Source organism: Mustelus asterias, chromosome 11 (genome assembly GCF_964213995.1).
Source record: "Mustelus asterias chromosome 11, sMusAst1.hap1.1, whole genome shotgun sequence".
In the NCBI taxonomy this organism is placed as follows: Eukaryota; Metazoa; Chordata; class Chondrichthyes; order Carcharhiniformes; family Triakidae; genus Mustelus; species Mustelus asterias.
The window spans coordinates 11,815,128-11,829,942 of record NC_135811.1 but is presented as its reverse complement, the minus strand read 5'-3'; the positions used below and the strand labels follow the sequence as shown (position 1 = coordinate 11,829,942).

Genomic DNA, 14,815 nt, shown 5'->3' with positions numbered 1-14,815 from the left:
GGAGACCTGCCAGGAATGCAGTGGAATATTCAAATCTAGGGATAACAAAAGCATGAATGAAGATTTCAATAGCAAATAAGCTTGAGGCAGGGTGAAGAAGTGCCATGTTTCAGAAGTGCAAATAGGTGTTCTTAGTAATGGCATAAATATGAGGTTGGTAGCTCATCTCAGGATCATGTGTGACACCAAGGTTCAGAACATAGAAAATAGGAACAGCAGTAGGCCATTCAGTCATTTGAGCCTGCTCCGTTATTCAGCATGATCATGCTTGATCCTCTATCTCAAAACCATACACCAGTGCTCTCTCCATTCACCTTGACACCTTTATAGTCTAGAAATGTATCTATTTTCTTCTTAAATATATTCAGTGATTTGGCTTTCACAGCCATATGTGGTAGAGAATTCCATAGGTTCACCACCCTCTGAGTGAAGAAATTTCTCTTCATCTCAGTCCTAAATGGCCTACCTCAAATCCTGAGACTGTGACCCATTGTTCCTGACCCTCCAGTAAGATGAAACACCATCCCTGCATCCAGTCTGTCCAGCCCTGTCAGAATTTTATATGTTTCAATTAAATCCCCTCACATTCTTCTAAATTCCAATGAATACAGGTCCAATTGACCCAATCTCTCCTTGTATGACAATCCTGCCATCCCAGGTATAAGTCTGGTGAGCCTTCACTGCATCCACTTGAGTATATCCTTTCTTAGATAAGGAGACCAAAACTGCGCACACTACTCCAAGTGTGGGCCCCACCAAGGCCCTGTATTGAGTGGGGCCTTGCATTCAAGGCTCTTGAATGCTCCTTGCATTCAGGAGCAAGGAGCTGAATGGCTCCTGCATTCAAGTCCTCTCGCAATGAAGGCTAACATACCATTTGCCTTCCTAACTGTTTGCTGTACCTGCATGCTTGCTTTCAGTGACTAGGTCCCTTTGTACGTCATAATTTCCCAATCTATCCCTATTTAAATAAAACTCTGTCATTCTGATTCTCTATCCAAAGTGGATAACTTCACATTTATCCACATTCTACTACATCTGCCACGTATTTGCCCACTCACTCAACTTGTCTAAATCACCTTGAAGCTTTTTAACATCCTCCTCACCACTCACCTTCTCACCAAGTTTCGTGTCATCAGCAAACTTATAAATATTACCTTTAGCTCTCTCATCCAAATCATTGATGTCTATTGTGAATAGCTGAGGCCCAATCACTGATCCCTGTGGGACCCCACTAGTCACGGCCTGCCACTTAGAAAGACTGGCTTAATCTCAAGCCATTGCCTAAGAGTTACATATGAAGTTGCTAGCCAGGAATCATAGTTTGGGGAGAGACCCAAACACAAGGGCATTAGACTTTCCAGTATTTAGTAGGAGGAAATTTCTTCTCATCTAGTATGGGATGTTGGATAAGCAGTCTGATAATTTAGCAACAGTGGAGATGTCGAGTGAGGTTGTGGTGAAGTAGAGCTAGGTTTCATCGGCATAAATATGAAAACTTAATTTCAGATGATCTCACCAAGCGGCAGCAAGCAGAGAAATAGGAGAAAATCAAGGATAGATCTTTTGGGGACCCCATAGGTAATGGTGTAGAAGAAAGAAAATAAACCATTCTAAGTGATTCTCCGGTGACAGTTAGATACATAAGAGTAGAACCAGGTGAGAACAGCCCCACCCAGCTGAATGGCTGTGGCGAGGAGTTAGAGGAGAATGGTGTGGTCAACTGTGTTAGAGGCTGCAGACAGATCAAGGAGGAAAGTTTACATCTTTCACAGTCAAATTGGATGTCATTTGTGCCTTTAATAAGAGCTGTTGTGATACTGTGGTAGGGGCAGAAACCTGATTGGAGGAATTCAAACATGGAATTCTGGAAAAGGTGGCAATGGGTTTGGGTGGTGACAACATGCTGAAGGATGTTGGAGGTGATGTGGTAGTTTGCAAAGATGGTGGGGTCAAGGGTTGATATTTTGAGGAGCAGGACAACTGGTTTAGGGGAGAGAGGGACAACAGAAGCAAGGGAGCCATTTATAATTTGGCTAGCTGGGGACCAGGAACGGAAGGCTGGTTAAAGTTAGCTAGTTAAAGCTTATTACAGTTACTTTGTATATCTGTTTATAGTTTAATAAATGAACCATAGTTATAATTGTAAACAAGTAAAATCTATATTAATGGCCACTGTAATTAAAAATGAAAGAACTTCCTTCTCTGTTTTGTGCACTACTGGTTTTCTGTCCATAAGTATGATCTTAAACCAGTTAAATGATGAGGAAATCAAGTCCTGGTAAACTTGATCTTCTGTAATCTGTTGAAACAATTTTCTATTACAGATATGTTTTTATAAATTAATTACCCACGTTGTTGCAGATGGGGAATCACAATCAATTGTGGTCTTCAAGTGAAATTGGGATATAAGGCAGAAGATAATTTTGCACCAGAACGTGCAGGCACAATTAGGTTCCATTTAAAAGTGATGCACTCTTCCATTATCTTTGTATTTCCATTATATTTTTCTATGCCCATATTTATAATGGAAACTGCTGGCATCTCTCCAGGAGAGAGGACAGAGATGTGATTGCAGCCTGTTAAGTGCACATAGGCAGTTCCCATTATACATGTAGATATAGGGAATTTATAGTGGAGAAAGTGCATGCAGATGTAAGATATTCTATTGGGTTGTACCAGAGCTCCTTCTGCAGCTGAAGAGATGAAGTGCATTATTGTATCTGATATCTTTTGTTGGAACAGATCACCCTCTTAAGCATTGACTGAGAATTTGTTGTCATGGGCAATTTCATTGTGGGACCATAAGACAGAGGAGCAGAAATAGGCCATTCAGCCCATCAAATCTGCTCCACCATTCAGTGAGATCATGACTGATCTGATGTGATAATACTCAACTCCACTTTCCTGCCTTACCCCCATAACCCTTGATCCCCTTACTGATTAAAAATCTGTCCATCTCAGCCTTGAACATACTTAATGATCCAGCCTCTACAGCCCTCTGCGATGAAGAATTCCACAGATTCACTACCCTCAGAGAAGAAATGATCTCTGTCTTAAAAGGGTGATCCCTTACTCTGAGATTATGCCCTCTGGTCCTAGACTCTCCCAGAAGAGGAAACAACCTCTCGGCATCTATCCTGTCAAGCCCTCTGAGAATACTATATGTCTCAATAAGGCTGCCTCTCATTCTTCTGAACTCCACTGAGTACAGGACCAATTACTCCACCTCTCTTCATAAAAAACTCCTTCCATACTTGGGATTAACATAATGAACCTTCTCTGGACCGCCTCCAATGCTAGTACATCTTTCCTTAGATAAGGGAACCAAAAAGGTTCACAGTATTCTAGGCGTGATGTAACTAGTACCTTGTATAGTTTTAGCAAGATTTCCCAATTTTTGTTCTCCATTGCTTTTGAAAAGGCCAACATTCCATTTGCCTTCCCAATTACCTTCTGAACTTGCATGCTAGCTTTTTGTGATTTATACACAAGGACGGACCCCCAAATCTCTCTGTGCTGCAGTTTTCTGCAGTCTTTTCCATTTAAATAATATTCAGCTCCTTTATTCTTCCTACCAAAGTGCATAATTTCACATTTTCCTACATTATATTCCATCTGCCAAGTTTTTGCCCATTCACTTAACCTGTCTATATCCCCCTGTAGACTCTTTGTGTCATCCTCACTTATTTCCTTCCCACCTATTTTTGTGTCATCCGCAAACTTGGCAATAACTTCCCTCGTCCGAGTCATTAATATATATTGTAAATAATTGTGCCCAGATGAATGATCACTGTGGGATGCCACTAGTTACAGGTTTGCTTCTGAAAATGCCCCTCTTATCCCAACTCTCTGCCTTCTATGAGGAGTCAGTTTTCTATCCATGCTAATATAATGCTCCAACATCATGGGCTCTTATCTTATTGAGTAGTCTTTTGTGCAGTACCTTTGTGAACACTTTTTGGAAATCCAAGTATATTACACTTACTGGTTTTCCTTTATCTATCCTGCTTGTTACCACCTCAAAGAATTCTAATAAATTTGCCAGGCATGATTTCCCCTTCGTGAAGCCATGCTGATTCTGCATGATTATATTATATCTTTCTAAATGCTCTGCTGGTACATCCTTTTATAATGGACTCTAACATTTTCCAAATGACAGATGTCCTGTTAGCCAGCTTCTACATCCTTTAGCTCAAAACACATTTTATTCGCAAAACTGCTGCAAGTGCAAACTGATAACAGTTCAACAAAGGCAACAGAGACCTTGGTCAACAACAAAATACAGTGCACCTCCTCAACCAGTGGGGTTTAGGGATTGAGATAGAATTATAGAATGCTTCCTGCACAGAAGGAGGCCATTTGGCTCATCATGTCTATGCTGCCCATTACAGGAGCAATTCACCCAGATATAAATGAGGAAATAAGTTACGAGTGAATTCAATGCTAAAACAGGTATTGAAAGACAAATAAAGAAAAATTCATTGAGAAAGTGAGAAGAGACAGACAAATGAAGAAAGATTGGATTGAGAGAGAAAGTGAGAAGAGACGAAGGAGAAGAAAAAAGATAGCATTTTGAGACGTGACATTTTAAAAAGCTCTAGCATTTCACTATCTAAAGGAACAAGTCTTTTCACATTTGTTCACTCTCTGGGCAAAAGCAGTTGATTGGAAGACTAATCATATGGTTAAAAGGGTTCTTATGCCATTAAGTACTAAACATAACTTCTGTGGCAAGTTAATGGGCAATTAATTATTTTATTTGTCTATGGGATGTGGGCATTGCTGGCTTAATAACTTTATTTATTAAATTAATAACCCACATTTATTGCCCATCCCTAGTTGCCCTTGAGAAGGCCATGGTGAGCTACCTTCTTGAACAGCTGCAATCCCTGAGGTGTAAGTACACCTACAGTGTTGTTAAGGAGGGAGTTCCAGGATTGTGACCCAGCAACAGTGAAGGAACAGTGGTATATCTCCAAGTCAAGATGGTAATTGACTTAGAGGGGAACCTCCAGGTGGTTTTCTTGGGTATCTGCTGCTCTTAGCCTTCTAGATGGGATTGGTAATTGGTTTGGAAGGTGCTGCCTAAGGAACCATTGTGAGTTCTTGCAGTGCGTCTTGTAGATGGTACACATAGTTGTTCCTGTTCATCGGTGGTGATGGGATTGATTGTTTGTGGAAGGGGTAGCAATCAGGTGGGCTGCTTTGTCCTGGATGATGTCAAACTTCGAGAGTATCATTGGAGCTGCACTGATCCAAGCAAGAGGAGAGTATTCCATTATGCACCCGACTTGTGGCTTGTAGATGGTGGACAGCTTTTGGGGGTTAGGAGGTGAGCTACTCGCTGCAGGATTCCAAGCCTTTGATCTGTTCTGGTATTTATATGACCACCATATTTATATGGCCAGTTCAGTTCAGTTTCTAGTCAATGGTAGCCCTCCGGATGTTGCTAGTGGAGATTCAGCAATGATAATGCCATTGAATGTCAAAGGGTAATGGTTAAATCCTCTCTTTTTGGAGATGGTCATCGCCCAGCATTTTGGGCGTGAAGGTTACGTGCCACTTGTCAACCCAAGCCTGGATATTGTCTAGATCTTGCTGCAATTTGACATGGACTGCTTCAGTATCTAAAGATTCACAAATGATACTGAACATTGTGCAGTCATCAATGAACATCCCCACTTCTGACCTTATGATGGAAGGAAGGTCATTGATGAAGCAGCTGAACATGGTTGGGCCTAGGACACTACCTGGAGGAACTCCTGCAGCTGAGATGATTGATCTGCAATCACCACAACCATCTTCCTTTGTGCCAGGTATGACTCCAACCAATGGAAGTGTTTCCTCCTGATTCTCATGGACTCCAGTTGTTTTGCTAGGGCTGCTTGATGCCATACTCTGTCAAATACTGTGTTGAATGCAAGAGCAGTAACTCTCACCTCATCTCTGGCATTCAGCTCTTTTTCCCATGTTTGAACCAAGGCTGTATGAGGTCAGGAGTGTGACCCTGGCAGAACCCAAACTGAGCGTCTGTGAGTAGGTTATTGCTCACTAAGAGTTGCTTCCACCACGTTATGGTCAAGAGTAGACTGAAATTGGCCAAGTTGTATTTGTTCTGTTCTTTGTCTACAGGACATACTTGGGCAATTTTCCACATTGCCGGGTAGATGCTAGTGTTGTACTGATCATGAAAATCATGGGACTGTTGAGGATCAGCTGCTTTTATAAAGCTGATGGCGAAACTGTGCAAATTGTCAAGCAACTTGCAGTCCATAAGATATTTGCTCTTCGCCCCAAGTTGCTGACCAATTTCCATGTTATAACAGTGTGCACTGTTCATGTGCTGTCATTTTCAACATCAAAGCCGGCGCTATTAACATTGCCATTCTCTTCAAATGCTCATGTTTACTTATAGAACTTTATGTTTTTATTTCACATTTATACCATTTACAGTTTGTTTTTCATCTGAATCTATATTTACTATTTAATTTTTTTTCAGGTGAAGCTGCCAAAGGAGTACAGCTGGCCAGAGAAAAAACTGAAAATCACAATATTACCTGAATCTGCATTTGACTGTCCTTTGCAGTAGCCAAGAACACTAAAGATTAAATGTTATCTATGTAAAAATACCTTGCATTTACTTCTTAGCTTGCAAAAGTAATTTTGCAGTACATAACAGTTTAGAAACGGTGGCTGCACAGTCGTAGCTTCAAGCTGTAGAAGAAGTAACACTAATATTAAATCCATCCCAATTAAACTGGAGACTGTGTATTTTAGCTCGCCATACCTAGTATATTAAAGACAATATGGGGGCAGGAAATCAGTTGCACATACTTTATGGTTTTTTTGTAGCTTATCATGCCTGTCTTATCTCTGTTGACTGAAGTGCCGACCAAGTACTGCGTGCCTCGAATTGTACTTGTCCTGTTGATACGTGGATCATGCCAAAGACATATTCCACTGGCAGGTAACTTATTTTGCATTAGTTCAGATTAGTTTTGTACTTTTATATCCTTTCCCCTGAAGATTGATTTTTTTTAAAAAAGAAGCAAAGGTGTGCAAGAAGATAACTGGTTAAAAAGGGAGAAGCTCAGACACTTATGCTGTTTAATATTTTCCTTTCATACTGGTGACAAATCAATCTTAGCCTTGCTCTATTCAAACAGGTATTTGGAAGTGCCTTGCATTAACCACTTTTGTTTCCTAAAAGTTAATTATTAGCAGTTTCAATCTTTGATGGGGTTATTTAATTTTGTCCATTGCATGGAATTGTAAAGTTTGATAGCACAGAAGTGGGTCATTCTGCCCATCAGGTAGATGCCAGCATTTTGAAAGAGCTATCAAGTTAATCTTGCTCCCATGCTTTTTCTCAAAATGTTATAAATTTCTGATCTTCAAATATACGTAAGATTCCCTTTTGTAAAGTACTATTAAATTTGTGTCCACCGCTCTTTCAGGCAGTACATTCCAGACCATGATTTCGTACAAAGATTCTCCTAATTTCCCTATTGATTCTTTTGCTAATTATGTCAAATCTGCCTTCTGATTATCAACACTCCTGCTTCTGGAAACATTTTCCCCTCAGTTACTCTATAGAAACCCATCATGATTTTGAACACCTCTGTTAAATCTTCTCTCCACTTTATTCGCTCCAAGGATAACAAACCAAATTTCTCTAGTCTCTCTACATAACTGAAGTCCCTCATCCTTGTCATAATTCTGATAAATTTCCTCTTGACAGCCTTTCTAAAGGAAGATCTTAACAGCCTTCCTAAAGTTTGGTGCCCAGAATTGGACACAATACTCTTAGTTTAGGTTTAACTAGTGATTTGTAACTAGTGATTTGTAAAGGATTAGCACTGACAAGACTTCTGAAATAATTGGAAAACATACGAAAAAATTGGGCAAAGTATAAAATGTATCTTTTCAGCAACATTGATTTAGTAACTGTTTCTTTTTAATGACCAGTTACTTAAAGTAGGACATGTTTTTTTTTAAATAAAACACTCACCTAAGATGGTTAGTCATCAGTAAAATTGTCACTTTACAAATGAGTATATGGGAACCTATATTCAGCCGCTAATAACAGCCTTAATCTTCAAAGAGGATGTTGTTTGAATCATCTTTCAGGACAAAAACCGATTTGTAAATACAAACGTACAGGATGATCCTGTGTCTGGTTGACCACTTTGAAAAACTATTTTACCAGCTCTCCCAAATAAAGCAGCTTGAAAGCTGATGTAAGGTTGGTGACTGTTCAAACTCTACTTCAGTAGACTATTGTGGCTCTGTTTCTGGAACTGCTTTACTCGGTGGCAGTCCTTGTTATGCAGTCTCTTTTGAGGTTAGGCATGACATAAAATCGAATATTGCCAACTGCATTCAAAGGTGATTAATTCTGGTTGGCAACTGAAATTTAATGGTTTTAATTAATATAGTCACCAGTATCAAAGGAGATTTAATCAGTTCAATATTTAATGTGAGTTTTCTGGAACTGAGAAAAAAACCAACATCACCCTGCCTCTGGAAGTGGTTAAAGCCAGATATTGTAACAGATTGGTTAAAAGTAAGAGACTTCAATTCACTACAATAGTAGCATGCAATCAACTTTCTAGGTGAACATTTTTGTAGTTCATCTCTTCTTTTTGTGTGCAGTGTTTTATTTTTCATAGAATCTAGAGTCACTCTAAAGGTTTGATTTTGAAGACTCCTGCAAAGCTGCAGTTTAGCGCATGGTTCTTAGATACTTTTTTAAAATGAAGATTACTAGCACAGGTTTTAAAAATGTTTTTATTTTAGTTGTCTAATGTAAATTTTTCAAACTTGTGTATAGTGCAGCTTGGCTTGCACTTGACTTTTGTAATATTTTTGTGAATCACTACACTGTTTCATTAATAATCTCTAAGTGTATTAAAATAATTTACTTGATAATTTCAAAAGGTTTAATTTGTTTTCTCTGTATGCAGTCATCTATTTACCCACAAATAAATGTCTACTCTACATAATCATATTTCACATCTTTCTCACTCCAAACATTTGCAATGAGGATTTTTATCTAGTTGGTTTACAGAGCAGGTTTTGCATTTCATCTGTCAAATTATTTCTTCCCCCACCACTTTGAAAGAAAAATCTAGTTTGGATTTGCTTATTTTTTTAATGAGAACATTAAGAACTGGGATTTTTTTCTCATTGTATGCCTTTGCCTGTTGCAGTCATAAAAGCCTGGATTGCTATCCTGGAGCTAAATTATTTGTAATTCATGACGTATTTTCCCCTGAAGTCTCTTAAAAGAAAAGACTTGACTGTCTCTCTTACCTGACAGGGTAGTCTTACAGGCATTAATATTTAAGAATGATGACTACCGTGCTCAGTATCTGCCTTTCTCATTTTCAACCTGGTGTTGTCACACAGTTACCATCCCTAGTGATAGCATTATTTCACTTGTACACTGCAACAGTTTGGCTTTTATTTTTGTTTTGCATGCTCTAACCTAGTAGAAATTTGAAATTGTTTCCCTTAATAGATATGCATGAGAACTAGGTGTTGAGACTGCTGACTAAGCCACCCATTGCAATGACTTAATGCCTTTTTAATGACTATTATTTTGAATATAAACCTTTGTTACTGATGGATTTAAACTAACATAAAAATGCGAGATGGTTTTACATTAATATTTAAGAATGATGACTACCGTGCTCAGTATCTGCCTTTCTCATTTTCAACCTGGTGTTGTCACACAGTTACCATCCCTAGTGATAGCATTATTTCACTTGTACACTGCAACAGTTTGGCTTTTATTTTTGTTTTGCATGCTCTAACCTAGTAGAAATTTGAAATTGTTTCCCTTAATAGATGTGCATGAGAACTAGGTGTTGAGACTGCTGACTAAGCCACCCATTGCAATGACTTAATGCCTTTTTAATGGCTATTATTTTGAATATAAACCTTTGTTACTGATGGATTTAAACTAACATAAAAATGCGAGATGGTTTTACAGCTTTACTTCTGTACCAGATAGTTCACAAAATCCGTCTTGTAGGTGTTACAATTATGAAATATTTACAAGGAAGAATGTATTGTGAGACAGGAGCAGCAAACTACCCCCCCACCCACCGGCTGCATCAGCATGGAGTAAGTGTACCACAGAGAGGAAAGACACACCCTCCTTTTTACAGCATTAGCTGCTGTAGAGCAAATGAATAAAGGGACAATTTAAGGGCAGAAGATGGGTTTGAAAAGTAAATAGGGATTCAGAAATCAGAAGGAGGGCAGAGTCAGACAGGAGGGACTCCCCCTAGGGAGTCAGTCGAAATGGGCAGGGACGGGTTAGGGACACAAGGGGGCCAGCGTCGGAATGGGGGAGACCCAGGCCCCGTGATGGGGGCAGGGAGTTGGGGGTCGGGTGGTGCGCAGTCGGAGTTGGACCAAGGTGGGGAGCTGGTGGTGGGTCGGGCCAGGGTCTTGCCTGGTTTGGCGGGGTGGGTGTGATGTAGGAGTTATTGGTGTGCAGGATGTCCAATGTGAGGCCCCATTTGTGTGTTTAAAATAACTACTCAGGAGTTATAAGTGCTTTTATTACTTCTAACTCTTTCACAGTAACTATCAGGCTAAAACTGGCAGAACCATTTGAAGTTAGCAATTTAAATCACTTTGTCTGATTTTTCCCAGCCCAGCACAATTGTCCAGAGGATGTTAACAGTTCTGGACAATTGCCAGGTAAACCCTAACACGGAACTTTCAAGAGGGATTCCCCAGTGCATCATTGGGGTAACCCTCAAATCCAATGCTTGGGAACCAGGAAGTTACAAGCCAATTTGTAAGAAAAAGAAATAGTTGGTAAACATCTCTGTTCATGCTTCAGAACTGAAAAATAAGAAATTGGTGCCAGTACAGAAATAGGATACATATCCATAGGATACACGTAGGGCGGCATGGACAAGTTGGACCGAAGGGCCTGTTTGCATGCTGTAAACCTCTCTAACTCTTATGATTCTATCCAAAATGGCATCTCGTCCAAAAGCCAATGGATTGTTGAAATCACAACCTCATTTGGTTCATGTTCATATATGAATCACAAAAATCTTATTTAAAAATAAATGCATAAAGGACATGATAGTAAAGCAATTAAGCATGTATTTACTGCGTCACATAACAATTCATGAGTGAAATATTTTAGCTTCCAAGATTCCCAAGAAGCAGATTCAAATGCTGGATTCCAAACTTATTTGTTTTGCAAATATTACAAAATATTTTAAAAGATTAGCAACAAACTGACTGCTGCTGCTTCCCCTCACTTCCCCCATAGATCACTCTTTGAGCATGGTTTTTGAGACATTTGTTGTAAATTTATTCTTTTTAAATTTTGTTTGTCCTCTCATAACACTTGCTTTATCTGTGCTGTGTAGTATTTTATGCACTACGTGTGTTCAACATGCCAGCAATTACAAATGGCAAGTATAAAATAGAAGCACAAATAGAGCTTAGTTACCCGGGCTTGAAGACATTACCAGAGTTCAAGCAACTGCAGGTTGGACATCCGAGTCATAGCAGGAACTGGCACCTTCATCGCGATTGGAGAAAAAGGCTAAAATTAGAAGGGATGGGAAGAAAGGAACATTAAGGACTTCCTCACTGGACTGCTGAAAATCATTTTTCTTCCTATGGCTCCAAAACCATCAACTTTGGATTAAGGTTAGGACCGTGATTTTTATTCAACGAACGAGGTAGTTTGATACGTTTAAAGCTGCATTAACTTTTATTTCATTGAAAATAGAATGCATTCTTACTCCACAAGATTGCATGGAACTGATATAAACACTTTTTACCTCTGCCCCACTTCAAAGAAAAGTTACCAAAGGGAATTCAAGTTTTACAGTGTTTCCAACCAATAAACTTGCCACCTGTTTGATGTGAAACAGGTGATGACACATGTGCAGGCAGAAAAATGTTTATATTTCTCTGCCAAAAGAAACTCTTTGATTTATTTGCAAAAGAACTTGCTGACTCATTCAGGTATTTACAAATTATCTAAATTGCTCAAGATTTTAAAGTTTAACTGTAATCTGAGTGTTCAATGAACATATACACCCAGGTCCATCTGCTCCTGCACACCTTAAGAATTGTACCCATTGTTTTATATTGCCTGTCCATGTTCTTCCTACCAAAATGCATCACCTTACATTTCTCCTCATTGAACTTCATCTGCAATCTATCTGCCCTCTCCACCAAATTATCAGTCCTTTTGAAGTTCTACACTGCACTTCTCTCAGTTTACAATGCTTTTTCGTATTAAATCGTTCCCTGTTGTATGCAATGTACCGTAGTCTAGAATACCTAGCCGAGGCTGCTGCCGGAGCTCATTTGATGCATGCTTCAGCTGAAAGTTGCATGAGAACAAGTGTGAATTCTTTCTCTTCTTTTCCTGCCATCCACCTTCCACTCACTGCCTTCCAATGTTTTTGACTCTCCCCGAGACCCATTCTGTGTTTCTCCACTACTACCATGAGGTGTAACTAAATTTGAAATGTCAACCTAGGTGCATAATTGATGCTTAGCTGCAACCCTGGCCCTGAAAGAGTAATTTTATATCTGTTGGATGTCATATTTCTCCAATACGATAAATTTTCTTTTAAGTACATGAGACCTTCTACCTTAACCCTATGTGTATGTCCCGATTATTTATTTCATAATTTGTTAACCATAATGTGGATTACAGGGTCAAAGGTAGGGTTCTGAAGACTGTGAAGGAACAGAGAGATCTTGGGGTCCATATCCACAGATCTCTAAAGGTTGCCACTCAAGTGGATAGAGCTGTGAAGAAGGCCTATAGTGTGTTAGCTTTTATTAACAGGGGGTTGGAGTTTAAGAGCCGTGGGGTTATGCTGCAACTGTACAGGACCTTGGTGAGACCACATTTGGAATATTGTGTGCAGTTCTGGTCACCTCACTATAAGAAGGATGTGGAAGCGCTGGAAAGAGTGCAGAGGAGATTTACCAGGGTGCTGCCTGGTTTGGAGGGTAGGTCTTATGAGGAAAGGTTGAGGGAGCTAGGGTTGTTCTCTCTGGAGCGGAGGAGGCTGAGGGTAGACTTAATAGAGGTTTATAAAATGATGAAGGGGATAGATAGAGTGAACGTTCAAAGACTATTTCCTTGGGTGGATGGAGCTATTACAAGGGGGCATAACTATAGGGTTCATGGTGGGAGATATAGGAAGGATATCAGAGGTAGGTTCTTTACGTAGAGAGTGGTTGGGGTGTGGAATGGACTGCCTGCAGTGATAGTGGAGTCAGACACTTTAGGAACATTTAAGCGGTTATTGGATAGGCACATGGAGCACACCAGGATGATAGGGAGTGGGATAGCTTGATCTTAGTTTCGGATAAAGCTCGGCACAACATCGTGGGCCGAAGGGCCTGTTCTGTGCTGTACTGTTCTATGTTCTATAAAAAAAAACAAAGGATTGTGTTTTTTCTCTTCCTGCTTTGCTGTCTGAGGATACCTCAATATGATTTGTTGCCCTCCTTGATGACAACACTGCAGCTGGAGGTCCCCTTAACTTGGCACTAGATTCAAAACTGATGTTGTGAAAGGGTGAAATACATGCCACAGAAATTTCTAGATATTTGTGGATGGGTTTCGTTGACCTCAGCGTTGTCATTTCATCGCTGACAATTTTTTCTAATTCATTTGTGGGACATGGGCGTAGCTTGCTGGCCAGCATTTATTGCCCATCCCTAGTTGCCCTTGGAGGACAGTTGAAAGTCAACCACATTGCCGTGGGCTCTGGAGTCACATGTAGGCCAGACCAGGTAAGGACGGCAGATTTCCTTCCCTAAAGGACATTAGTGAACCAGATGGGTTTTCCCGACAATCGACAGTGGTCATCAGTAGATTTTTTAATTCCAGATATTTTTTTTTAAATCAAATTCAAATTCCACCATCTGCCGTGGTGGGATTCGAACCCAGGTCCCCAGAACATTAGCTGAGTCTCTGGATTAATAGTCTAGCAATAATACCACCAGGCCATCGCCTCCCCATTTAATCTATAATTTATTTTGTCACATATATTAGTATTCAATGAGAATCCCAGGATTCTCTGGGAGGCTAGGGAGGAGATTGCAGAGCCTTTGGCTTTGATCTTTATGTCGTCATTGTCTACAGAAATAGTGCCAGAAGACTGGAGGATGGCAAATGTTATCCCCTTGTTCAAGAAGGGGAGTAGAGACAACCCTGGTAATTATAGACCAGTGAGCCTTACTTCTGTTGTGGGCAAAGTTTTGGAAAGGATTATAAGAGATAGGATTTATAATCCTCTAGAAAGGAATAATTTGATTAGGGATAGTCAACACGGTTTTGTGAAGGGTAGGTCATGCCTCACAAACCTTATTGAGTTCTTTGAGAAGGTGACCAAAGAGGTGGATGAGGGTAAAGCAGTTGATGTGGTGTATATGGATTTCAGTAAAGCGTTTGATAAGGTTCCCCACAGTAAGCTATTGCAGAAGATACGGAGGCATGGAATTGAGGGTGATTTAGCGGTTTGGATCAGGAATTGGCTAGCTGTAAGAAGACAGAGGGTGGTGGTTGATGGGAAATGTTCATCCTGGAGTTCAGTTACTAGTGGTGTACCGCACAAGGATCTGTTTTGGGGCCACTGCTGTTTGTCATTTTTATAAATGACCTGGATGAGGGCGTAGAAGGATGGGTTAGTAAATTTGCGGATGACTGTAAAGCTGGTGGAGTTGTGGACAGTGCGGAAGGTTGTTGCAGGTTACAGAGGGACATAGATAAGCTGCAGTGCTGGGCTGTGAGGTG

The 14,815-nt window shown here is 40.1% G+C and overlaps 2 protein-coding genes across 7 annotated transcripts in view; one reads left to right on the top strand and one right to left on the bottom strand.

Moving 5' to 3' along the window:
* The window catches only part of sufu (suppressor of fused homolog (Drosophila)), a 138,385-nt gene extending 129,375 nt beyond the window's left edge, over window positions 1-9,010 (top strand). For all 6 annotated transcript variants that reach the window (XM_078223127.1, XM_078223128.1, XM_078223130.1 and 3 more), the window contains one exon: window positions 6,503-9,010. In XM_078223127.1, the coding sequence (XP_078079253.1) occupies window positions 6,503-6,592 (90 nt within the window). In that variant the 3' untranslated portion in view covers window positions 6,593-9,010. The remainder of the gene's footprint in view (window positions 1-6,502) is intronic.
* The window catches only part of LOC144500377 (uncharacterized), a 417,466-nt gene that overhangs the window by 343,950 nt on the left and 58,701 nt on the right, over window positions 1-14,815 (bottom strand). The window lies entirely within an intron of this gene.